This window comes from Anopheles stephensi, chromosome 3 (genome assembly GCF_013141755.1).
Source record: "Anopheles stephensi strain Indian chromosome 3, UCI_ANSTEP_V1.0, whole genome shotgun sequence".
NCBI lineage: Eukaryota > Metazoa > Arthropoda > Insecta > Diptera > Culicidae > Anopheles > Anopheles stephensi.
Window position 1 is genome coordinate 72,553,502 of NC_050203.1, and position 25,662 is coordinate 72,579,163.

Here is a 25,662-nt window from a genome sequence, read left to right on the forward strand (position 1 = left end):
ACACGATCATTCGACAGTAGTAGTGGTGGTAGTGGTGATGTGTGGGTGCGTTTTTTTAAATCGATTTTTAAAATTTACACAAACACGTAGATTTCCGTGGAGGTAGTAGTAGTAGTGATGATAAGTTGAGATAAAAGTGAAAGAAAGAGGTATAAGTTTTTTTTTCAAATTCATTAACTTCATTAACTAGTACACGCAAATGGAAAACGATCTAGAGAACATAACACCCATTCATTGAAAAAAAAAGGACGCTTAAGAAGAAATTTAAACAGTTCAAGAAATGTATCAACAAAAACAGAACAAAACGCATTTAACTTAATAAACGAATCACTAAACATCATTCGCGTTTGCAAACAAAACACACTCTTCTCGCGCGACTGACATAATCTTTTAGATGGAAGTTTCTTTTTTTTACGTTTGGTGTGTATGTTTTCTTTTAGTTTACCCTTTTTTTCTACTAAAATCTTTGCCTCACCTGGTGTGGTTTGTTAAATGCTCTTTTCGCGTGAATTTCTTCTGGCAGTACGTACATTGGTACGGAGTTTCTCCGGTATGCAATCTGGCAAGAATGACGATGAACAATATAATTCGGTATAGAAAACACAGATCCGGACAGATAGCGAGAGAAATGCATGGAATCGGATGTATGTTACAAACACATGTACTATAAAACTATTAACAAAGAAAAAAAAACCCTCGCGCAAATATATAACAATGTGGTGGGGAAGTAACTAGTACAAGCTAAAGGGCTGATTAGATACTAAATGAACAAAATGAACAAAATGATCAAAAAGCAAACATCAAAGAGATGATATCAAGCAGATGGCACAAAGTGACAGCCTCTTGATCGCTTCGTTATTTGCACCATTTTGTTACACCCTAATGGAGAGCGCGCCCACGGAAATTCGGATGAACGGATGAACGGGCAACAACAACAACGATAAATGGCATGAATGGTTGCGGCAGTGCAAAAAAACAAACGGATCATTTACAGACGACATAGGTCGTATCGTTTTTTTTCTGTATGACACTTTTTGTTACCAAACACAACGAGACACCGGTCATTTAGCTAACAAAATGGGAAGTTGTTAAATGAAATGAACGATACAACTGTTACGAAAGGGCCACGAGAGACACACTGTTTATGAAGTTGATGAGTGTTTATGTTAAAAAATGAAGCATGCGTTAGCAGCAAACAGATTTGTTCTCACTACAACATAAAGCAACGAAAAAGGAACGAAGATGAATCAACACGAAAAAACCAAAAAACATAATAATGGGGGAAAAAAAATCTACGGGATCACAATTAAAGGAAAAACTAAACTCAAATGGAAATGCAAGTGAAAAAATCAAATAATAAAATCTTCTACGATCGCTTCACCCTTCCAGCCAAGATAAAATGGCTGGAAAGTGTGAAGTATTTAGCCCGTTTTTAATTGGACCTCGTTTGGTCACACTCACTTAGTTTTGGAAAATGTTGCCAGTAGAGTTTTGCTTGCTAGCAACCAGAACATTATTCTAGCATCAAATGAATTCCGAAAAAACATATTCCTAACATAATTTTGTCTTCATTCGCCATAAAAATGATTCCTAATTGGCCTGAGGCGGAGTGTGAACATCGGAGTGTCACTTTTGACAGATGACAATAAAATGATGATGATGTACAAGTGAAGCATGTGGCGGAGTAATGGAGTAATGATTGTTTCCGACCCAAAACACACTACAGGAACGCTAGTGAGGTGGTGGCACACCACCACAGGCAGGTGTTAGGAATTAGGAAGGATGGAGCTTTACGATAATCATCAGTGAACAACATTCATGCTTGATGAGTTCTAGCGAGACGTTCCAATTATTGCATACAGAAATTACCAATAACAGCCAGCTAATACTGTATGAATTGTTATTATCGTTTTTCGTTTTCGCCCAAAAACACTAATTTCATTTCAAAGCACTATAAGCTTTTTGATTAACAAAATTTCCGTTTCAACGACCAATAACAAGACATATGGCAACATAACGCTGTCTTTTCTGTTTTCTTGAGTTTTTTCTTTTTTAAAATAGGGGCGGAAAATGAGCGAGGAATAATTATGCACTAGATGATGAACACACGATTGCACAAGTACAGTACGACAAGCAGGCGATTGAAGGTTGAGAGAGAGGTAAGTGTGTTGCGAGCACGAGCACTTCTACTAACCACAAAGATATAATGAAATTACATGAAGAAGGAAACTAATAGACACAAGAAAGCCTAGCCAGACACAACACTCAGCAGTAGTAGTGTATGATGATGAGCGAGTCTCTAACGATGGAATTCAACCTAACAACGGCTCTTCAATAGGAAGGATATGTGATGGAGAGGCCTGAACACACAACAACATCGACCGATGATGATAAAAGCTCCCATAACAATTTCTAAGACATAAAACTTTTCAAAAGTAAGCCAATTAAGTGAAGAAAAAGAAAGTGAAAGAAAGAGACGCACAAAGAAAAGTGTAAAAAAAACTAGTAAAACAGAACACGAGCAACTGCCACAAAAAGAAAGACGAGAGAATTTGTACGATATTGTTGTGTGAGCAGTGAAAAGTAGTAACAAACTATAGAGATAGGGGGGGGGGGAGGGAAACAATCCCTCGATAGGAAACTTCTAATGATAGAACAACAGAACAAGTAAACTAGAGTACGGGTGTGTGTGTGGATGTGCTTGCGTGTGTGTGTGCGTGTTTGGATGGCTTGCGCACCAAACAACAGCAAAAACCCCCTCTCACCTGATATGGTTCTTTAAATGTTCTTTGCGCATAAATTTCTTCTCGCAATAGGTGCAATGATAAGGAGTTTCTCCGGTGTGCAATCTGTCGGTAGAACGGTAGATATATGAGAAAACAACAGTAAGACCAACTACTACTCCCAGGAGCAGACCATCACACAGAGCATCAAACGTGGATTTTTGTTTTGTTTTTGTACATATGATTCATTCCGCACAGTTTCGAAATCAAAAAGCTTCGGAAAAGCTCGCTCGGTAGAAGAAAACATTTATGATTTTTTTTTCTTTGTCGTTGCACTTGCGTTGCCGGTTGGAGATTGAGGGTATGAGTGATGTTAGCCATTAATTTTTGTTTACTGTTTCTTCTAGCAAGGAATCCGTTTTGGACGAGGGAGAAAGGGATATCGGGGGGTTATGGGGGATGCGCGTGGATTATATATTACTCAGTAAGGGGAAAAAAAGGAAAGAAACATAACATAGGGTGATAACTAAGATTTATCCTTTTAGCTTATCGAAAACGATTCCGCACGTTGAAGTAAAACACACAATAAAAACCGCTAAATATAGTGTTAGTTGGAATAATAGTGCCTCTCTAATGCCATTACATTAATTTTGCCGAAATAAAGCGACCAATTGTGGGTCGAAAAACATCAATCGACTGAAAGCGCTTTCCATTTTCGAACCAAATTGATCCGCTTTAGATCTGCGATCCACAAAACTAAGCAAACAAATTTACCGACAACATTACGGTACACCTCTCTTTCGAACGTTCTTGCCGGGTTTCATTTAATGGCTTCGGAAAGGGAGCATTAAGGATTAATAAACATTACAGGGGAGGTTTCCTTTCTAAGAGTGATTTTGTGTGTGTGTGCGTGTGTGTTTTCGCTTGTAAAACGGACGTAGCTTTAAACTTCAACTAAAAACGCGACTCGAACGGCGCTCTCACCTTGTATGATTAGTCAAATGCTCTTTGCGAGTGAATTTCTTGTCACAATAGGTGCACTGATAAGGGGTCTCTCCGGTGTGCAATCTGTCCAGAAACGAAAATAAAACAAAAAAAAAACGAAACGAAGGGAACGAAGCGGAGGGAACACGCAGGCATAATTTGGATGTGGGACATATTTTAGGTTCGTTTATGGGAACAATTCAATAAACCGCTTGGCAGAAGGATTGCAGCAAGATGGACGATGGTTTACAATTTTAATACGTTGATTGTCGATGCAAGACAGAGAGAGAGAGGAGGGAAACATAAATGAAAAAAGAGAAAAAGAGATGGAAATTATGTATAAGTAACCGGTTCGCAAATATTTTTTTTCATCAAGTCTTGTAAGAAAAGACTTCTTTCTTTGGAGAGCGCTCATCGAAAACGGATGGCCATACACCAATATGTCACACCATTTTCTGTGTCACGGGATGGGACAATGCAAATGGATGGTGTGTAATTGGACACAATTTTGGTATTGCAATTCGTGGAATATTTCAATTTAAAAATATTCATTCCTAATGCCATTCATTCATAATAATATTCATTCATTCATGATCATATTCGGATCAATCATTTCGATCAGGGAAATTCATTTACAGTGGAATTCATTAATCAGAAACCATTATCTGTCTCTCCCGGAACAAAAAAAAAATGGGGGGATTTATTAGTGTCCTTGGCACCACCAGTTTTTCGATTCGAGCATCTCTCGTAGTCTGTTAGGAGGAAAACAGTTCTCTCACCTGACGTGATTGGTAAGATGCTCTTTACGTGTGAACTTCTTTTCACAGTACGTACACGGATAGGGAGTTTCTCCGGTGTGTAATCTGAGTTTTGTTTTATACCGAGCCCACGAAGAAGACATAAAAAATAAACATAACAAAAATGAAAGTGTAAGACGGGTTTTTGTTGTTGGTTAAAAGATTATTTCCACTTAAGTTTTTCGTCGTACGTTGAAGCAATAAAACAATCGCTAGGATGTCAATCGCAAGAGAGAAAAAATGTAAAGCCTCTCGGTGATGAAGCTACATTAATAGATTTAAAAATCAATTACGAATGCCTCATTTAACATTCACATAGAACCTTATTTTGTTCGATTTTTACATTAAATTATGTCTTGCCGTAGAAAACAAAGGCGGTAGCATCAAAAACTAATGACATCCATCAATCCAATCGCGAATTGTTCTATTAATTCATGACGAAACGGTAAGCAAACAAACAGTTCGATTCTCACCTGACGTGATTTGTAAGGTGTTCTTTGCGAGTGAATTTCTTCTCACAATACGTGCACTGATAGGGAGTTTCTCCGGTATGTAATCTGTTGATGGAGGTTTTTTTTTCAGCACAAAACCCACGAGAAGAATTAGCAATGAGACACAAAGGTTTTGCGTTTTTATAGCACGATGAAGGTAAAGAATAGATTACAATTATTGATGAGATTGATCGTGTATGACAGGATAGTAAGGAGTACGGATTTGATGAGCAGTTAATGGGAGATTGAGTAGAGTATTCGATATTATAATCCCATCCCGCGGACATACTTAATAAACATTTTTAATAAAAAATTATTGCCCATGTTCACACAGTTTTTCAATTTAATTTTTTGCTTAATCCTTCACAAGAATTAGATTTTTTCTTTTCTAAAACCAATTTTAAATTCGTTGTTCATTTACACTCTAAATAAGCACAGTCGAATGATCAGTTCAAGTTCAGAAAACGTTCCTATCGGTTATCACATTCTTCCTATGGTAGGCAGTGAAACGTAACAGCATGTGTTCGCCAACCACTGCCCCAATAATATTTCGCGTTTGATCGTAGAAGAAGAGAAAAGTAAACGGCACACACATACATATATAGTAAACATATCGTTCGTTACTATCCCAAAAACAAACAAAAGAACATAAGAATTAAATAATAAAATGGTTTTTCATACACATAAAAACAACAAAATCATATCATGTTTCTTTTTTTTTTTGTTTCAACAACAACACGGTGTGTCAGATGGCTAGACAAATTTGAATTATATGTTTTGTATAAGATATAGATATATATAAATACGGTAACAATAGTAATATCGTAGAAACGGGGAAATAGTTAAATATTGTCCTGTGGAGTTTGTTTTTGTATGATTAAATTATCGATATATGTAGGTATTGTATAATATAAATATATCGGAACAAGACAAAATTAGATATTTGAAGGGACGGGATGAGGGAGGCAACACACTTGGGGATAATATGATGGGAAATGGGGAGAGAGAGTGTATTTTGATGTATGTATGAGAGGAATTTGAAAACAAATCATATATGCTTAAGGACATATATATATAAGGACGAAAATTGGAGTTCGAGGTTCAAGTTGGTTAACAGAGCAGCTGTGAAGTGATTATACTTGGGAAAATATTTTCAAGCTATCACACATCACGAGTACCGAAAAGGTTTTGCAGCAGGACTAAGCGTCATATTCCTCTGTTCATAGTTTCAAATAAAACTAAGCAAAATCTTCACACAAAAAATGGTGTATTTAAAGGAAAGGACTTTGTGAAGGGAAGATGTGTGTAGCAGCTGTGTGTTGGTGTGGAAATGTGGTGTGAGTGTGTGTTGTGTGATGTGTGGTGATAATGTTTGCTATATAGCTATTTTCTTGCTTATTTTTTTTTAAATAAAAAATAAGTAAGATAATGAACCAAACCAACACGCATAAGCATACATCATATATGTATATCACAAAACTATCATCATGTGATTGCGCCGTTGGTTGTGCATTATATTTGCTCTATAATATTAGATACTTATATAGGTGTTGGCTCTGTATATATGTTTTGTTTTGTAAAAATGGGAGTATTGGTGGAGTGGGTTAAGTAGGGGGAGAGAGAGTGAGAGAAAAAAAATAAGACTGATGGAACAGCGCTCACCTTATGTGATACGTTAATCGTTCTTTGCGGCTAAATTTTTTATCACAATATGTGCATGCGTACGGAGTCTCTCCGGTATGGATTCTGTTTGGTTTGGAAAGTGAAGAAAAAGAGTGATTTTTTGTTGTTGTTTGTTTGTTTAACAGAAGAAAAAGAGAGAGAGAGAGAGAAGAGAGAGAGAAAAAACGATTGGCATTAAAACAATGTTTTGGTTTCGATTTAAAACAAAAGTCAGGAAGAATTATGAGTTGTTGTTTGGTTGTTGTTTTTGGCGTTTTTTTTTTTGTTGCTTTTTGCTCTACTTTTTTGTAACTATTTTCTGTTTTGTTTTTGCTTTGTACTTGTATTTTGTTTGTTACTGGTTCGGGGTTAGTGGTGGAAGAGTCTTTCGTTCTGATACTCCTATCCTGAATTTTATTTTACATTTGCTGTTTGGTTTGCTGCTAACGTAGGGTGTGTTAGTTACCACCCTGTATTATGGCAATGGAAGAAAACTTTGATCAGTTTTTCTTCCCAATAAAATATTCATATCGACAAGATATGAAATAAAATAAATTTAAAAAAAATAATAAAAAATCATTTCACTTAAAAAAAAGAAATAAATCAACTAAAAAACCTCTAACAAAAATAATACTAAAGCTCCGATAAAGTTGACGCTATGCAAAAAACTTAGCTAATCTAACATTTCTTTTCGTTCCTACTTGTTTGCAGTTGCTCTACGAAAAAACAAAAGTCTCTCAAACACAACCCTCGACGAGCTTTGTTTCCGTTCGCTTGATTCCAACCCTAAGCAGCACCCAAAAGCAACACAAAACTCCACCCCCACTCTGCGTTGGGGGGGAACAAAAACCCACCCCGACAAACGAGTGTTGTAAAAGAGTTGCTCTCAAAGTCAAGGTCTTTTCTCTTCTTTTGTGTTAGCCACTGCATTGCAACAACAATGCCTAGTGGTAGTAGTAGTGGCAGCACACAACAACAGCACAGTGAAAGAGCAAAGTACGCAAAACAAAATGCGTTGTCGTGCCTCCATTTATGCCCTCCCCCACCCCCCACCCCCTAAGCATACTCTCTCTTTCTCTTCTACACATTTTGTCCCACACATTGTCCCTTTTTGTGGTTGTACATTTTAAAAAATTAGAAAATTCAAGAGCATTGTCAGCACTTCCACGATTACACTCGGAGGGAGAGATCCTGTTTAAATTTACGGTGAGTCCTTACATGTTTGAGTAAGTGAGTCCTTGTGTGGCATATACGAGACACACACTTATAATAGAGAAGCAGGTTCAATTACAACACCAGGGGCGGGGGGTGGCAAGATGAAAAACGAACACCAGAAAAACAAACAGAACACGACAGAAACAACGTGTTGTTCATTGTTCTCCTTGACCAAACAATAGAGACGTTTACATAAAAAAAAAGTTGTCCGTTTTACATTCCATTTCGTTATTAATCTTGGTAGCTTTGTTCTGTTCGTTTTTGTTTTCTTCGCATCTTTGTTGTTCTTGAAACTTCTTCTTAGTTTTAGTGTTTTGCAGTCGTTGGTTTTATGTTGTTGTTGTTTTCTTTTCTGGGGCAGTCAAATAAAAATTAAATCAAATGCAAAACGCTCACCTTGTGTGAATCGTTAAACGCTCTCTTCTACTGAATTTCTTTTCACAATATGTGCATTGATAAGGGGTCTCTCCTGTGTGCAATCTGTAGAAGAGAAAGATCATTGATAGAGAGAAAGAAAGACTGCGATGGCGAAGAGCTTGAGACGGGCGAGTCGTGGGGGGGGGGGGGGGGGGTGAGGCGGCGATGGGACAAACGAGGAGGGATGGTTGAAGTGGGATCAGTTGGGTGGACAGGATACGAGTGAAAAACCTGTCCAACAATATCTCGGGTGTCATTGTACCATTGGTGACAAAATGGTTCGTATCATGATACAAATATTAACGCCATTTTGATTTTTTTTAAATAAAAAATCTCATATTTCTAAAAAAATGCGTTCAGTGAAATACGACCAATAAAGGTTTTTAAAAACTTTAAGTAAAAAATTAAAAACATTAAACGTCTAAATTTAAGAAAAATTAAACAGTAGCAAAGAAGAGTATTTAACTAATGTATAAAGTAACAAAAATGAAAATAACACTAGATAATAAATTATTTAAAACACCAAAGCAAAAAATTTATAGTAATAAATATAAAAGAGGAAATCAGAGTAAATAAAGGACAACATAATAAAGCAGTAAACCTTCCGTTAAAGGAGGTATTTTAACAATTATTTTTGCCTCATATCTAACACAACCTAATCGAAGTAAAGAGTAGGAAAGAGAACAGGTCTTCCCCCTTAAATTTTGAGGTCCGCAAAAAAAAGCCATTTCTTCCCAACAATTCCAATGACAACCGACAGCGCACAGGAGAACAGGACCCGCACCGAGTTTTTTGCCTACTTCCATGAATATTACAACGCGCTATACACGAGGACACCCGAACATGATATGGGTTGATATCCTGACATCCTTTTGCTAGCCTTTCGTCCCCATATTCACAGCGGCACCGTGGCACAAAGAAGGACGGAAAGGAGTAAGAAGAAAGTGGTACATGTTTGGGAAGGGAAATTTCCATTGTTCGTTGCTTTTGCGCCCAAGCGCGCGCTTTCTTCTCTTCTGTCTTCTGTCGTTGTCGTCGTTCTCGGGTTTTAGCGAGAGAGCACACCGATGGCGTGTGTCATTTGTGATTGTGTGTGTGTGCGGAGGGTGGTGGGGGGCGGTAATTGGGGGCTGGAAAACCGGTGTGAGGATTGCTGAAGGAGATGCCTTGAGCATGCATCCCCCCCCCAAACATTTGCACCGGTCTTGCATCATTGTGAACAACAAGCAAACAAACAAGCAAACGTAACGTCATAATTTGAGAACACAACAACCCCTGTGTGTTCGTGTTCTTCTCGGTTGTCGTCCCCACACAGTTTCTGTACTTCTGTCCATTCGTTTTTGTTTGTATGTAGGTGTGTGTGGTTGTGTGGGTGTAAGTTTGTGGTGTGTCTTGGGACTCTCACCTGACGTGATTAGTAAGGTGCTCTTTGCGGGCGAACTTTTTCTCGCAGTACGTGCAATGGTACGGAGTCTCTCCCGTGTGCCATCTTCAGATCGGATCGGGGTTTGTTTTTTTTTTTTGGCATCGCACACAGAGACACACGTATGGGGGGTGTTGTTGGTTTTCCCGCCGTCCGAACGATGAATGATTTGGGAGGAAAGGAAAAACGACAAGGAAGGCAAGTGTGTTTTGTGTGTGGTGAGGATTTATGTGTGCCATTTTGGATGCCCAACAGCAGCCACATAATATTCGAAGACGACACAACAACAACACCACACGACCGTAGAGATGATACCAGCACACACGCACGCACGGTTGATTCGAAGCAGAATTTCCCAAGGATATTCATGTTAGGTTTTTGTTTTGGTTTTGCATCCGATTTCGCCGTTGACGTTCAATCGATGTCGTGCGCAGGACACACGTGAGCGCGCACAGGTGGAGAAAAAGAGCGTTTTAAACGCGGGATGATGGTGGAAGAAAATAAGAAGAAAAAAGAAAGAAAGAAAAACACGTTGTATAAAGCTGTCTCTTAAAAGGGTTTATGTTTTTCTAAACACAGTTCGCTTCAAAAGGACGTCAAGCGAACGCACGACAGCAAATGGGGACGCCGTGTTTCGTGCGAAACACGTGTTTACGGCGGTAGTGGTGGTACACAGTTTTTATAGCAACTAGAAAGTATTTTAGTGATTGTGTTTGTGTACTATGGTTAGCCTTTTATACACCAGCCACCAGCGCAAAACCATTGGATGTGATAACATAAAATCGAAAAGTATTATTGCTTCCTTCCAAGTTCACCGGAAGAAATGAGTTAAAGGAAACCACAATTTTACAGCGACGTTAACAAACAAACAAACGAAAGTAAAACACACGCATCATAAGACTCAGCGGGTTTGTTGAATAAAAGGCCAATAGAGAGAGAGAGAGCGGGCGAGAACAAGACCGGCCAGAGGTAAAAATTAAATTTTGAATTTTGAATCAACACTCTCTTCTTTCCACGCAAGAATGACAGAGGAAAATCATGGTAAAAAAAAACAAGCGTGTACCACACACCGGACACAATGTGGGTGGGGTAGATTTTCTTTTCCTTGTCCTAGAGATGTTTACGTTCGTATGTTGGTGCTGCCCGAATGTGTTGTGTTGTGCTTCTATTTTCCCATTGTTTAGATTTTTTAATCAATTGCCCCGAAAATTTTGCTCTTCTTCGCTTAATTTTGAATAGAATAAATTTTGAGTGTTTGCTTCGATAAAAACACACGAGAAAACCACACCATTATCAAACTCAAAGGAAAATTTTGGTTTGCCTAATGTTTTCTTTCAAACAAATTTTGAATTTCCTTAAAGCGAAAAGGAAAACTTCAAATACGTTTTCTGAGTGGATAAAGCGTGTGGATTAGTTTTGGCTTGTGTCTTTATCGAGTTTTGTGTTGCCAAAAGGAAGGATTTATTGCCAAACGGAGGGCGCAATTTTATGTGGTGCTGTCTGTGAGAGAGAGAGAGAAACGCAACGCGACACATATCAAAGCTTCAATATAGTCGTCAAAAAAAATTAAAAAAATAGTTCTACTTTCCTTTTTAAACAATACAAAAGAAAATTGAAAAACATAAATAACCTGCCAAAATTCAAAATGATTGTTCCGTCCGTCAAACTTTCGAAAGACTTTTGTTACGGGAGGATCGATCAATAAAAAGTGTTTGCCAAAAAAAAGTTTCAATTTCCACCATTTTATGAAGCGTGTAGTTTTTTTTTTTTTCATTGAAGAAAGAAAATTGTTTAAATAAAATTTAAACTGTTGTTTAGTTTAAGAGATACCATCTCCACTAGCTTGTTTAAGAACAATGGTCAGCTGTGATTCTGTTTTTTTGTTTAAACTTTCTATAAAAGAAAAGACTCGCTTCTAATAAGCAATAGTAAGGTAAAAGGGTAGTAGAGTGGTAGTAGTAGATACATGTACATTTACAATAAAGATAAATAGAGCAGGTTTTTTTTTGGGCTCTCGCTTTTGCTATTATACATTATCGAAGCGGTGTGTGCCTTGGCCGAAGCGCTCACCTTATGTGATACGTTAAACGTTCTTTTCGGGTAAATTTCTTCTCACAATACGTGCACCGATAGGGAGTCTCTCCAGTGTGTATTCTGTTTCGGATTAACGGTTAAGAATATATGTTTTTTTTATATATAGTATAAGAAAAAAAGATAGAATAAAAAGAGAGAGAGAGAGAAGAAATAGAGAAAGAGAAGGGAGAGAGAGAGAGAAAAAACAATGGGACACAACATTAATTAAAAACAAACACACCAACACAACATTCGGTTTTAACGAGAGACGAACGGGTTGTTTTTTTTTGGTTAAAAAATTATGGAAAAGTTTTTTTCTTCTTTTGCTTTGTTTTGCTTGTTCTCGGGGCATATGAGGAGGAAGGCTTCACACAGCAGTACTGTTGGGCGGTTAGAAAAAAAAATAGGCTACGAAGGAAATTTTAACAGCCGAAAACAAAAATGTTGGCTTGAGGTTCGTCGCTTGCCTCTTGAAGAAATCTTTTGTTTTTTAAATCTCTCCTAAAGGATGTTCTTTTACCGGGGGGGAAAAAAGTGCTCCCAAAACAAAATGTTCCATTAAATATGTACAAGAAAAATTGCATCATAGTTCCTTCCCCGGCACCTAGTTTCACCCTACGGTACCCATCTAGCAAAAGTGTAGTAGTGCAGAATATACTAATTTCATATAATACACAGTAGTGAGTGACCAGTGTCCCCCCGAAACCAATTTTTTGGATTGCTTTTTGTTTTTTTGTTCTAGCTCAGTCAAGTGAATCTAAGTCAACATTACTACCATCACTTATCATTAGTGCATTTTCTGTCAAGACACCTTTATACAGAGGATCCACAAGCTGTGTGTGTGCTACAAGTAGTAGAGAGTGAAGAAAGTATTTCTTTACACGAGTTCCGCACTAGCATACAATCACAGATCCTGGAATCATCACAAAAACGGAAAGATAAGTTCAATCCCATAACCTTAACCCAGGGACGTAAAAGGTCTCACACTAGGAAAGCTTTCCTTTAGCTCACACCAAAAAGGAAAGAAAAAAACAAAGAAGACCTCCCGAACCAAGTGTCTGAAATGTTGTCAGACTGGGTAGGAAATAGGTGCCCGGTCCCGCTTAAAGTTGAAGTTTGAAACACAGGGAAGTGGAAAACAAACACCGCGGGTGGACACAACAGCTCTCACACGCTCACCTGACATGGTTGGTTAAATGCTCTTTGCGAGTGAATTTCTTGTCGCAGTAGGTACACTGATAAGGAGTTTCGCCGGTGTGCAACCTGTTGGAGAACGGGGGGGGATTGGGTATGATATGGGGGGTGGAATATGAGGAGTTGGATTACGTTCGGGGGACGAAGAGGAAAGAACGATTTTGTCGATTAAACATTAGTTGACATTGTGGCAGAGTTTAACGCACTGTAACACCCAACAAATATTGCACACAGGGAAAAAGCTGAACCCCGTCAGTTTTCCCTTTTGCTAGTGTGCAACGGTCTGTGTGTTACGATGATTTGCATTTGCAGTCTCTTAAGGGAACGCGGTTCGGATTCGTTCCACGGAAGAATATTCGCAAGACCAAACATGAGATGGGGGAGAAGGAGTCGCTGTCTTTTTTGCTGTTTGTGTAATAAAGCAAGACAGTTTGTGCAAAAAAGACAGGAGAACTCTGCGACAGGAAGAAGCCAAAGAGGGGCACAGCAGGACCACGAAGAAGAAGAAAGAAAAGCACAAAGTTTGGAAGAAGGGCACACGCTTTCGTCGGTCATTGCGTCGTTGTGTGTGGCTACTTAAGACGAAAATCCCCGTACGATCGCGCACAGAGAAGTAAGCGAAGAGAAAACTCGCACAAGAAACAAACCCCTATATTTCTCTTGTTTGCATCCAAGTGTCCAGGGATGGTCAGAGTTGGGAGAAAACTGTACCCACCCTTTTCGAGGTGAGAATTAACATTCACACACATATGATCCTGTAAGTGTTTAATATTGTGGTAGAAGCTCTTGGAGCCGCGTAAAGCAAGCGCATCCAAGAGGACCCAATCAACTCAAATCAAATGAAGGGACCGAAAAATGCTGTCCCTTTTAACAAGGCCAAAGGAAGCCTTTTCTTCAAATGCTTGAAGCAAATTCTCGCTCGGAAAGGATCAAGACACAATTTTCATCCCAAACCCCGACAGACAGCACAAGGACGCTTGTCCGCAGTTGCAGCCTGTTGCAGTGAGCAAGTGTGAAAGAACTTCGTTGCTTTTGTTGCCGTGATGCGCAGGGCAGGGGAATCAGATTTTCCATGCCGAGCTCTTGTTGATCCGGCCATTTTTACTATCCCTATAGCTGTTTTATCGATTGAAAGTTTTGCAGTGTTCCGTTGTTGTGTAAGTAGTACGCAGCACATACAAAGCAATGGAGCTTAGAACGTTTCGAAAAGCTCACTGCAAAGTTTCAGCCAACTGTAAGAAACAAAACTTATAAAGATGATCTGTATAAAGAAAGCCGAATTCAACCCTTATCATCCATGCAGCTGTCGCTCGATAAAGCAATGCGAGCTTCGCTCAAAAAGCAAACAAAACAATTCCACTTTCCTACTATACTCCTTGCAGCAGAGTTTGTGCAGCAGAAACAAACAGAGAGAGAGATGGAGGCGCCTTATCGTTTATCGCTCTATATCGTTTTCCTTCCTTACTTATGCCCTGTTCTCGATCGGGATATCCTCCTTCTTCTGATTTTCTTCCTTCTTCCTCTGCTAACCTCTCTGCTCCTGACTCCTGAATCACCTGACGCACCAATACTCATTCTGGCCGCGCCATTTCCTTCTGTTCAGAACGAAAAAACACCACCCGTTCACCGCCCACATGGCCGGAAAAGCCGCACACATGCGGTTCCCATCTCTAGCCTCCTCCCATCAACTGGAGAGAGAGCCCCGATGGGAAGCCGTGGTGTGGGTCAAAGAGAGCAAAAACAAACCAATTTTCTTTTCTTCTTTTTCTTTTGGGGGGTGTGTGTGTGTGCGTGAGACAGACAGGGACGAAAGAAAAACAATTCTGAAAGCGATCGGCTCACCTGACGTGGTTCGTTAAGTGTTCTTTCCTAGTGAACTTTTTCTGACAGTAAGAACATTGAAAAGGAGTCTCGCCGGTGTGCAACCTGTCGAAGAAGGGAGAGCGGGATGGTTATGATTAGTGTCCTGTGTGTCGGGAGATGGAGCACCGGCTGTGCGTCGTGTGGTATTGTTGCGTGCCTTTCTTTTTGGCAGCAAAAAAAAAGATGGAAGGCCAACACAAACAAACCACAGGCACATTTGCACACACACGAGAGCTTAAACCATTCGTCCTTGGCAGAGAGAGAGAGAGATTGGAAGCGAATGTTTCTTTTTTTTTGCTATTTAGGCGGGCGCTTATTATGGACGTTAAGTGAAAGCTAGATAATAAAAAGCGCAAACCCGTCCTGCTGAAAATATGATAGACCCACAACTCGAAAGCAGAGGGTTATTAACACACTTCGATCAGCCAGTAGCCATTCTGAGGCTATTAAATATCGTACTCTCCCTGTTTGCGTCATAAGACTTTATACTCCATTGTACAACTCTATATGGTCGTCGACTAAATTCTTGCAGGAGGAAAATAGAACCGGCACAGTACTCGAGAAGAACAACTCACACATATCCCCCGAGCTTTAATTTTTTGTTACCGTTTTCGCGTTAAGGTTCGATCATATTTTCAAGGACGTGTTTGCCTTTCTTTTCTAGTTCTTTTAATTTTGAAGGGGGTGCGCGCTCTTGAGGAGAGCTAACTGATAAACACACACACAAAAAAAAGAGGAGATGTAAGAAGAAAAAAAACACAACAAATCGTGATGGCGACGACATCTGAAGCCTCCAGATGTCTGCCACACACCCTGAGCGATCTGCTCTCACCTGACGTGGTACGTTAAATGTTCTTTGCGAGTGAACTTCTTCTGGCAATAAGAACACTGAAAAGGTGTCTCGCCGGTGTGCAACCTGTCGAAGAAGGGAGATCGGGATGGTTTTCATTAGTAACACCGCCACTGGGCCCGCCGCCATTCGTTTCGCATCCTAATTTAGTAATTTTGTTTTTTTTTTTTTGCATTAAACACATTGAAAACACAGCGGAATAAGGGATAGGAAAAAGGCGGGAGGGGAGGGGTGGAGGAGGAAAATACATCTAAATGTAAGGAAGCGACAGGGGATGTTGTTGGGCATACACATCCTTTGGGTGTGTGGTTGAGGAGTATATGAAAGCTCACAGCACAGCAAGCTACAACACAATAGCTCCGAGGATTTTCGAAACCAACCGAACCACCGCTGAACCATCTCAAGAAAGACAGAACACTGCACACACACCCACGCGCGCGCGCGCTTATATCGGATCAGTTCCGAATCGTATTATGAACGATTAGACTGGTATCACCCCTATACCATCGGAGGAGTCCTCATATATCCCCAGCAACGCAGTTGGAGCTCGCCCCTGCTGTCTGAAACATCTCTCGGGTGCGAAACAGAAAGAAGATTGTGCTGGCGAGCATATTCATATATCCTCCCGGTATCAATTGTACGGTGTTGCGGAAGCACATCGGCAACAACTTTCAACGTACAACAGATTGAGATTTATCTATTGCAGGACATTAGGGGTAGAAGAGGAACGAGTGGGGTAAGCGGGATCAAGGGTGGATCAACGGTGGATACTCTGTGTCTTGTGTGTGTGTGTTTTGAGCGAGCAGCTCACCTGACGTGGTTCGTTAAATGTTCTTTCCTAGTGAACTTTTTCTGACAATAAGAACATTGAAAAGGAGTCTCGCCGGTGTGCAACCTGTCGAGAAGAATGGAAGAGCGGTATTGGTTTTGGATTAGTAAACGCTACCGTACACACGCAACAGTTCAGATTCATTACAGGACACACACGCATGCACTCGCGTGGACAGAGGAACGAGCAGATTGATTTTCATACCGAGGAGAAATATAAATACAATAATGCCTCTCCACAGACGCTTGCCCAAAGAACAACCACTAACAATGGATAGGAGGAGACAGTCGTCCTGGGGGATTAGTTTGGTGGACTTGAGGAACACAAACCAGCAACCGGATCAGATAGTTCAATTACAGCCTTTCAACCACATCAGCGAAAGAGACCATCGCATACTGCAGGGGGTGTAAGATTTTCGACCGTTTTTTAGAACAATAAAATCACGATGGAGCGTACAGCGGCACACGCTTAGAATCGATATTGAATTCATATTTAAAAATTGCAGACCCTCCCCCCTTCGTCTAATATTGATGGTCCATTAATCTCTCTAAAACTCGAATTGAATCTGTTGGGTTTACGGCGCCTGAAAGTATGCAATCCTTGCTGTCTTTTAATCCTTTTCATTCCCCTATTGCCCCGTGACAGATGAACGAATTGCATACTTTTAGGCGCAAAAGCCTAACAAATAATCCAAGTATTTGCCGTCAACAGTAGTAGTAGTAAAACAATTACTAGCATTAATAAACACGTAGCATATGTTTGTATCCTGTAAATGAAAAGTTATGGTTAGAAGATGTGGAAATGTGCTTTTTTCCCCACGGGGCTCGTTCTCGGTGGCAGTGTGATGATCTGAAACAAAGGTTCTCTCGTTCTCATTATAACACTTCCGGAAGCAGGATACTACACTCCACCAATATGTTCAATATCGGCATAAGCAAAACTCAGCTATCTCTGCTGCAACAAAACTGTTAACGGGTTAAAATCCTGTTCTTTGGGGGGAGATATTTAAACATATCAAAGCTCTTTTGCTTTTCTCCTCTGTCTGTGCATGGAGGTCCGTTGTTGGGTCATGTAATATGCTGGCACAGCTAATTTCGCTCACCTTGTGTGATTAGTCAAATGCTCTTTGCGAGTGAATTTCTTCTCACAGTAAGTGCACTGAAATGGCGTTTCACCGGTATGCAATCTGCGCGATTCGTCGCAGTTAACAATACACAATATTAAATGTTTATGTGCGTTGGTTTTTCGAGTTGTTGTTTGACAGGTTCGGGGTAGTGAGTTTACAGTTTAATTTTATATATTTTTCATTTATAGTGGCGGCAGCAGCACGCAGTCATCATCGAAGGAAGAGGATGGATGATGAAGAGAATGAAAAAGAGAGAAAAAGAAGAAGAAAAAACAACAAAATGGTATCTATTAGAATCTGTCTACTGTCAAGCCGGTTGGATGTGACATTGAACGACAGCAACCATCACTCTGTCGACGTGGTTGGGAGAGAAACGCACTAGGTGCCACTTGGATTTTGAGTGCGAGTTCCTCATTGTTATCAAAATGTAAATCACATTTCCGAAAATCGAAATTTCATTTAGCATTCTATCCAACGAACCGTCAGGACCCGTCCACCCACCCACTCATTGACACGTGGGACCATCACAGTATCAGTATTCTTGGTCCACACACACACATAATTGGGCGAGATGATTAGATTAAAAGAAAATTTTGAATGCTTTTTAGCAATGCCGAAACGAAGCAAAGCTCGCCCACATGCTTACCAATTGCTTCCGATTCACACCGGAAACGGAAAAGCTAACTTTTCCCCTCTTTTTCTCACCCTCCCCCTCTGAGTGAGAGGGGAGTTGGCGAGAGGTTGGTGGGTGGTGCCCGGTTGTGGTCGTTTGAAGTAGAATTACAATAAAAAAACGAACAACAAAGGACGCACGCACGCAAAATTCGTGAGAATGGGTAGTCAATCATTAAAGCAAGAAGAAAGGGAAGCATTCTCTCACCTGACATGATTGGTAAGGTGTTCTTTTCTCGTAAACTTCTTCCCGCAGTATGTGCACTGGTAGGGTGTTTCGCCTGTGTGCAATCTGTTCGAGGAAGATACAAAGAGAGAGAGAGAGAGAGAGAAAGGGAAAAGAGAGAAACAGCGTGAATCAATCAAAGATATCCTTGGATATTTGGTATCGTTTCGTTTTTTGCTATTTTTTGCCTAGAACAAAAACACACAATCAAAGGACCCCGCGTTGCGTTTTGCTGCTGCTAACACAGTGCTTTCATCAAGTTTACCCCTGCTTTGCGTCTCTCCAATTTAATTGCAATCATAGGAGTGAACGGGGATCATGTCAAACAAACACGAGATACTTAGTAAAAAAAAGCCTGGACGTGAAACAACACATCACAGGATGCGTATTCCAGGTGAAAAAGGAGTTTCTGAGCGCCCATCACCACACCACACTCACAAACGGTGTTTTGCTTCACTAAATTAGACGTGGACAAGGGGAACAGAGTAAGTACACTCACAAGGACAAGTATTTAAACGTTTAAAAAATGTCAAGAAATCCCCGGAGAAGAGCCCCACACGTAAGCGAAATAGAGGACTCGCACGATGCACAGATTAGTCGAATACTGCTCGCTCAGAACGACAGACATTTGGCACGAATTGTCAAACGTCTACTGCTGCTGCGTCCACCCGTCAAACGTAACCAACGCAACGGAGCAAACGAACGGCACACTGAGTCGCTTCTACGGGCGATAACTGAGGACGTACGAAGCTGGCAACACTGTACCAGACGTATTCTTTTTCGGCCATTTCCATCGTTGAGAACAGTTCTTGGTCGAAAATCTTACCCCGAGCAGATGTACGGTTAGGGATAGGGAACAACAATTCAAGGTAAGGAGAGAAAAACGATAGCTAGCTGCTGGTATATTGTGAACGTTTAAAATAGGATTAACTATTTCTAATTTTTACACAGGACCTCCGATAACCACCACAACAAGAGAGCTTCCAGATATACGACGTCGGTAGTAAGACATATATAGGTGTACTTGGGGAGGTTTTGGAGAATAATAAATCAATTTTGAAGTAAATTTATTTAATTGTTTGTTTTGTAAAGGTTATATAGCCAAATAAATATGTAATCATTAGGAATCAACGAAGCCCAACCGGTGGAGAGTAGAAGATTTGATAACGATGATGATAGCTCATTTTATGTGCAAAGTACAAATATCGGGACACATAATTCCGACGCACACTACCCTAAACGATAGCTTGACGAGAGAAGTTGACATTCAATTACCAGTCCGAGACAGAGAGAGAGAGAGAGAGAAAGGGCGGCGTGTGCGTGTGTGTATAGGCGTTGTGTTGTTTTTCTATTTGCAACACACGCGCGCGGTTGTTCGGTTGTTTGCTAACGGTTGTTGGTCCGCGATCATCTGTGGCTGAGCACATGACCACAGCAACGACAACAAAAACAGAGAGAGAGAGAGAGATAGAGAGAAAGATTTGGCGGAGGGGACGGAAAACAGGGGGGGTTAGGTGAGTTTTATTTTTTTTTTTTTGAGAGGGGAGGCAGGGAGAAGAACTCGCATAAGGAAGCAAAACAATTCGTTTTTATGGTGTCTTGTTTGACGTTTTTTTTTCATTGGGGGGGGGATTGATGGATCTGATGGCAAAACGGCAACACTCACCTGACATGGTTCGTAAGATGTTCCTTTCGGGTGAACGTTTTACCGCAGTACGGACATCGGTAAGGCGATTCACCGGTATGCTGGCGAACGTGGTTAGTCAGGTGTTCCTTACGGGTGAAGCTTTTCGCACAGTAGCTACACTTGAACGGAGATTCGCCCGTATGCTGACGGATGTGATTTACTGCTTTGGCGCGGTATTATGAACGGTTTTTTTTTTGCAAACAAGAACGGGCGGGCACGCGAGAGAGAGAAAGAGAGAGTCGAAGACACGGGGTCGAATAGCATCGGCGAGGGGTGGGGGTGAGATTTGGGGGGTAAGGAATCGTCCGGGAAAAACCGTAGACGGAAATCCATATTTGTAATACATGAATCACAATTGATATCGTGTAGAATTCATGTTTTATTTTTTGTTTCAGGGGAAAAAAGAAGAAAAAGAGACAGAGAGAGAGAGAGAGAGAGAGAGAGAGAGAGAAAACACACAATTAGAAAAATGTGACACAACCATTTGTTTTTTTTTTTAAATTAGCAAAATATCAAAACAGAAACCTACCGAAGCTAATTACTAAAGAGAAAATCAAAACTTACGGAAAGCAAATCATAAGAGCGAAAAGAATCTTCAAATTTGGAAAATTCCAAGTTTTAAAAAAACATTCCTAAAATTTTGCATAAATTGTAAAGGAGTGAAGAGTTCGATCAAACTCCTAATCACTCTTGTCTATATAAATAATTCTACAACGAACATGACAACCAAAGGATATCTTTAAAAGTTGATTCACGCTTGTACTTTCTTCCTTTCGATTAGTATCATATGATCGGTAATTATTACTCGTCAAAACATTTATCTTTACCCCGTTCAGCAAACGCTGAACGTGTTTTGAGAGATAACGTTTTGTAAAGAAAATAAAAAGAATAAGATAGTAATACTAAAATGAGCGATGAAAGTATAGTAGTGTGAAGAGCTAGAATGTTATTAGGCTCGCTCCTGTCGAATTTGAACGAATAAAAATAGAAATCATTAATCAGAAATAAAAATTAAACAAAAATCAATCAATACTTCAAATTTGAAACAATTGCTAGCTATGAGCAGAGCGCAACTTCTACCCTTCTACACAACTACTACTTAGAAACACCGATAGAAAGAGATAGGAAAAGATGTGACATGGATGGTTGGCATTTTGGGTGACTCACATTTACCATTGCTATGCGCACTGGTCGTAGCGGTGTTGGTAGAGGACGATGGCACTAAGCTGGCGGACGGGCCCGTCAGCATGTCGGAGGGCAGCTTGCCGAACACCTCATGGTACGACAGAAACTGGCTGAGATCCTCGATGTTCACCTTCAGCATTTCGACGTTGTTCGGCGGTTTGCTCGGATCGTGATGCTCCGGCATGTTGATCTTGACCAGCGACCCATCCGGTCCGCGCACATCCATCAGGTGGGCCGGTATCGGCGGCACCTTAAACTCCGGCTTCACGATCGGTATCGGTTGCGGTGGTGGCGGATGGGCGGACTGAGGCGGTCCCTGGGTGGGCGGCGGTGGCGGATGATGTCCTCCGCTACCGCTGTGTGCGGGATGCACCTGTGGGGGGGGGGGGGGGGGAAGAAGAAAGAGGGTGGCGATTAAAGTTTTCTCTGCTGCTCTCTACTACTCGCTGCGCTATCCACTTACCTGCATGTTGCCCAAATACTGTAATTTTGTATGATCCGTAAGGACTCCAGACCCATGGAGTTGCTGGAGAAATGGTTGGAAGTGGGAGTTAGCAAGTGTAATGCAAAAAAAAACACACACACACACACACAGCGTGTTGCTCGGGCAAGCTTACCTGAAGGTGCGACCCCGGGGGAGGAGGAAGATGGCCTGTGCTGCCCCTGCTACTATGTGTAGCAGCAGGGCCAGACAGGTTGGTGAGGTGTGACGACCCTGTAAAATTAGCGAAGAAACGTTCGTTACAACAGGCCGCCTGCAAAAACCCCTGTGTCCGCCCCTCCCCATCTGCTTACCTATTGTGGAAGGAATGATGGCGCCTTTTAAGTTCCAACACCCGCTGGTGTCGGAACTGCCGCGCCAAACGGAAAAAGGTCACGGGTAGCCTACCCGGAAAAAGCGAGAGGCCCGGCGCCGCCGGTCCTACCCGTACAATTAAAACTGGGGAAGAACGTTGCCCTGCGAGGCCAACCGTAGCCTCGCTCGATGGTTTACTTTCCCACACAAAACGGGGGTTTGGGGGGGAAGGTGGGGAGAGAATAAGGATACACTGGGTATGCACTCCACTCCTTCTTTTAGGACTAACACACGATGTCTATATCACGGGTTCGGTTAGTTAACACTGGCAAACAATGCACATTCACTGCCGCCGGTGGGATTTTTCACTGTAACCGTCGAGGGAGATCATCTGGAAGGGGAGGAAAAGACGCGTGTTTATTATAAATGAATTCTTTTTCCTGAATTCTATCAACCAACCTACCTGGGATATAAAATAAGCGAATAAAACTAATAAATCACATCGATCGAATCTACGACCGTGTGTGCCGCCGCCGCCGTTGACTGCTGGCAATTAGGATATTTGATGTTTTACTTAAAATGGCTGTTTCCCAGTGGACCCGAGACACTTTGAGTGTTTTCATTGGTGCACACTGCTGTGGTAGACTTTGCAGATCAGATGGGGATGATTATATCAAACAGAGAACCTGCAATGGAAAGGAGAAGAGAATAAGAAGATGAATTGTGAGTATAAATTAGGCTAAACAATTTTTCTGTATATTAATATAAATACTGGCAAACATAATACTATAATTCTTGTGATCTTCGGAATTCGTTTATCTCTAAGAGCATTAAAAATACGAATATTCAATATTCCAGCAATTCCTGGAGCAAAAACTATGTAAATTTAACGACTAAATTATAATTTTATTTCTAGACAGACGGAGATTCTTTTGTGGGGTTGAACAACGAAAACAAAGCCAACATTCTTCTTGGCCCGTCAATTCTAGTATCCTTTAACTAAACTTCACTAGAGACCTTGTATTATAAGATTGTCTTTGCCAAGGAGTAACAGTCGAGGATGAAGTTTTTCTATACCAAGGCCCAACAGTTTGGCAGACTGACTCCGTTACGAAGCACGAACTTCTGAAGAGGCGGACCAATATTTTATGATTTTTAAAGTAAAACAATAACATCCTAGTGCTTTTCTTTAAAATCAAACTTAATTTAACGGCTCATCTAGATTAGATTACCCGCAATAATTTTTTGCCTCGGTTTTGCTCAAACTTTAGACAATTTTTCAACTGTGGATTTAAAAATATTTTGATCTAAAAAAAACGAATTGATAAGAACAAAAAGGGCCCGTAGAAACGTTTATGATTAATCTATATTTAACGTAAAGCCACACTCAGTGGTAACACTTCCATCAAACACAGAAGAGAACTTTAAAATACTTCATCTCTCTTCCAAACCAAGAAAAAATACGCACCCCCGTAAGCTTTCTTCTTCTCCAAAAAGGTACAGCAAGCAAAGCCAACCAAAAAAAAAAACAAAAAGAACCGAACCACATCGGAAGCTACATTTTCGCGCCAATTTTTAACCCCAATCGTCTGCTTAGTCTGCGGCAGACACACACCGACCATAGAGAGAAGGTCGGCAACAAGAGGAATGGGCCGCCTTGGAAACAACCGTCCCACGGCTGGTGGAGGATGACTCTTCAAAACCACCGTATTACCACCACCACCACCACCCGCTCTCATATCATATCATATCCAAACCAATTTTCTTGCCAGCATGGGCACCCGCCGCCGGCTAAACCAAAAAGTCGCGCCAAACTTCGCGCCAATCTACGAACGGGAGAGAGAGCGAGAGCGAGTATCACCCTTCCGAAAGGGAAGTTAGGGGTATGGAATGGGGAGAAGGGGTGGAGTATGGAAAACGCAAAACGCCGGTTCCACGCCGAGTCATCGTTTCGCGCGGAGTTCGACCGGCAGCAGTGGCGGCCTCCTCCTACGCGCTTCTGCACACAAACACACACCCACAGGTCTCTAAAGAAGCCGGTGATGGGGACCGGTGAAGGAGGGGTTGGGTGATGCCAAACATGGAGCGAAGGCAAGAAAAAAAAAGGCGCGCACATACAATCACACACACCACCAAGAGTGAAACACACAGGCGCTGATTATGATTGCAATACACCCCCCCCAAGCAGACAAGGGTGGTGGTGCGCGCCAAACCGCGTACTACTAATACACCATTACAACACGTACATCACTACACCACACACTTGCACCAAAACCCCTGGACTGGGTGGTCTGGGTGGACTTGGGTGGGTGGGTGATGGGCAAATTTGAAGAGGACCACCATGGTCGCCGTCTTTGCGCTGCTCAGCCCCATCTACTGGCACAGGGAGCCGCGCATGCTCGGCATCAACGGGGGGCGGGGGAGATGGCTTTCGATGCTTTATCTCACTCTCTCTCTCACAACCAATTCTGATGCCGACCCCATCCCCCTCACACACTCTCTCTCTCTCTCTTTAGCTCACAAACCAGACCAGCAACAGACAGCAGGAGGGTTGATGAAAAACGCTTGCGCGTACAACATTTCATCTAATGCCCTCCCCCTTGGCACACACGTCTGTGCTCTTGCTTCAACCACTCTCTCCTTCTCTTTCCAAAGGCTCGTCTTGGAGACTAAATGTTGCTGTCGACGGGCTGGCGGAAATCTCAATAACCGCTTCTATTCAGCATAATTTCTTCTAGCCCGCACACCCAAACAACACAACCGTCCTCCAAGACCGTATCTTCAATATCCCCAAATCAATGTAACACGTGCACCGGGGGGGGTCAAATTCCGGGCAGCTAAAGCGACACAAGCACTTTGCTTCGATGCATCTAGAGATACCTAGAGAAGCATATCTCTCTCCCCTGGGATGCACGGCAGTGACGGCGGCGTTAAATTATAATAAGCAACATATGTGCGCGACGATGCCCTCTCTGTGGGACATACAATGGTGGGGACAGAAATGGGGATAAGAATCATTTGGCGCGTTCGCCTCTATACTACACACACGTGCATCAACAAATGCAGCCCCGCCGCTCGGTGATGATGTCACTTCGGAAGTCTTCTGGTGCGACTTATTCTACACAAGACGTCGGAATCAACAGATGGCACCAGGTCGTATGCAGACGGGGCTCTATGGGTTTTTGAGTAGTAAGAGTGAACTTGCTCTAAGTTGGGACTCATGAAAATCGAAGAACGCTCTTTTTAATCATACTAAAGATACTCTTTAACACAAGAACAAGAAGCTAGAAGGCACAAGAAGTTCTCCCGCGCAAACTTTCTACACCACCACCACCAAGGAATCGCAGAACACATCCAAGCGAGTCAGAAATTAATAGTTGGTTATCATCAATTTCGCGAAACGATGTGAAAACCCCGAATGGACGAAGATAACCCCACCCGACAAGAGA

The 25,662-nt window shown here is 41.5% G+C and overlaps 1 protein-coding gene across 50 annotated transcripts in view; it reads right to left on the bottom strand.

The window, feature by feature from the left end:
- LOC118510637 (zinc finger protein 271) overlaps window positions 1-25,662 on the bottom strand; it is a 58,454-nt gene that overhangs the window by 15,924 nt on the left and 16,868 nt on the right. For 19 of the 50 annotated variants that reach the window (XM_036052686.1, XM_036052682.1, XM_036052683.1 and 16 more), the window contains exons 3-23: window positions 22,677-22,899; window positions 22,213-22,604; window positions 22,035-22,132; window positions 21,881-21,943; window positions 21,400-21,790; window positions 20,212-20,392; window positions 18,528-18,611; window positions 17,624-17,707; window positions 16,504-16,587; window positions 15,675-15,758; window positions 14,822-14,905; window positions 12,965-13,048; window positions 11,783-11,866; window positions 9,695-9,778; window positions 8,269-8,352; window positions 6,658-6,741; window positions 4,978-5,061; window positions 4,487-4,570; window positions 3,708-3,791; window positions 2,766-2,849; window positions 476-559 (exon numbers count right to left, since the gene is read on the bottom strand). In XM_036052686.1, coding sequence (XP_035908579.1) covers window positions 476-559; window positions 2,766-2,849; window positions 3,708-3,791; window positions 4,487-4,570; window positions 4,978-5,061; window positions 6,658-6,741; window positions 8,269-8,352; window positions 9,695-9,778; window positions 11,783-11,866; window positions 12,965-13,048; window positions 14,822-14,905; window positions 15,675-15,758; window positions 16,504-16,587; window positions 17,624-17,707; window positions 18,528-18,611; window positions 20,212-20,392; window positions 21,400-21,790; window positions 21,881-21,886 — 1,838 coding nt within the window. In that variant the 5' untranslated portion in view covers window positions 21,887-21,943; window positions 22,035-22,132; window positions 22,213-22,604; window positions 22,677-22,899. Of the gene's footprint in view, window positions 1-475; window positions 560-2,765; window positions 2,850-3,707; window positions 3,792-4,486; window positions 4,571-4,977; window positions 5,062-6,657; window positions 6,742-8,268; window positions 8,353-9,694; window positions 9,779-11,782; window positions 11,867-12,964; window positions 13,049-14,821; window positions 14,906-15,674; window positions 15,759-16,503; window positions 16,588-17,623; window positions 17,708-18,527; window positions 18,612-20,211; window positions 20,393-21,399; window positions 21,791-21,880; window positions 22,133-22,212; window positions 22,605-22,676; window positions 22,900-25,662 lie in introns of all 50 variants that reach the window. The other 31 variants (XM_036052728.1, XM_036052726.1, XM_036052729.1 and 28 more) reach the window with 27 other exon arrangements.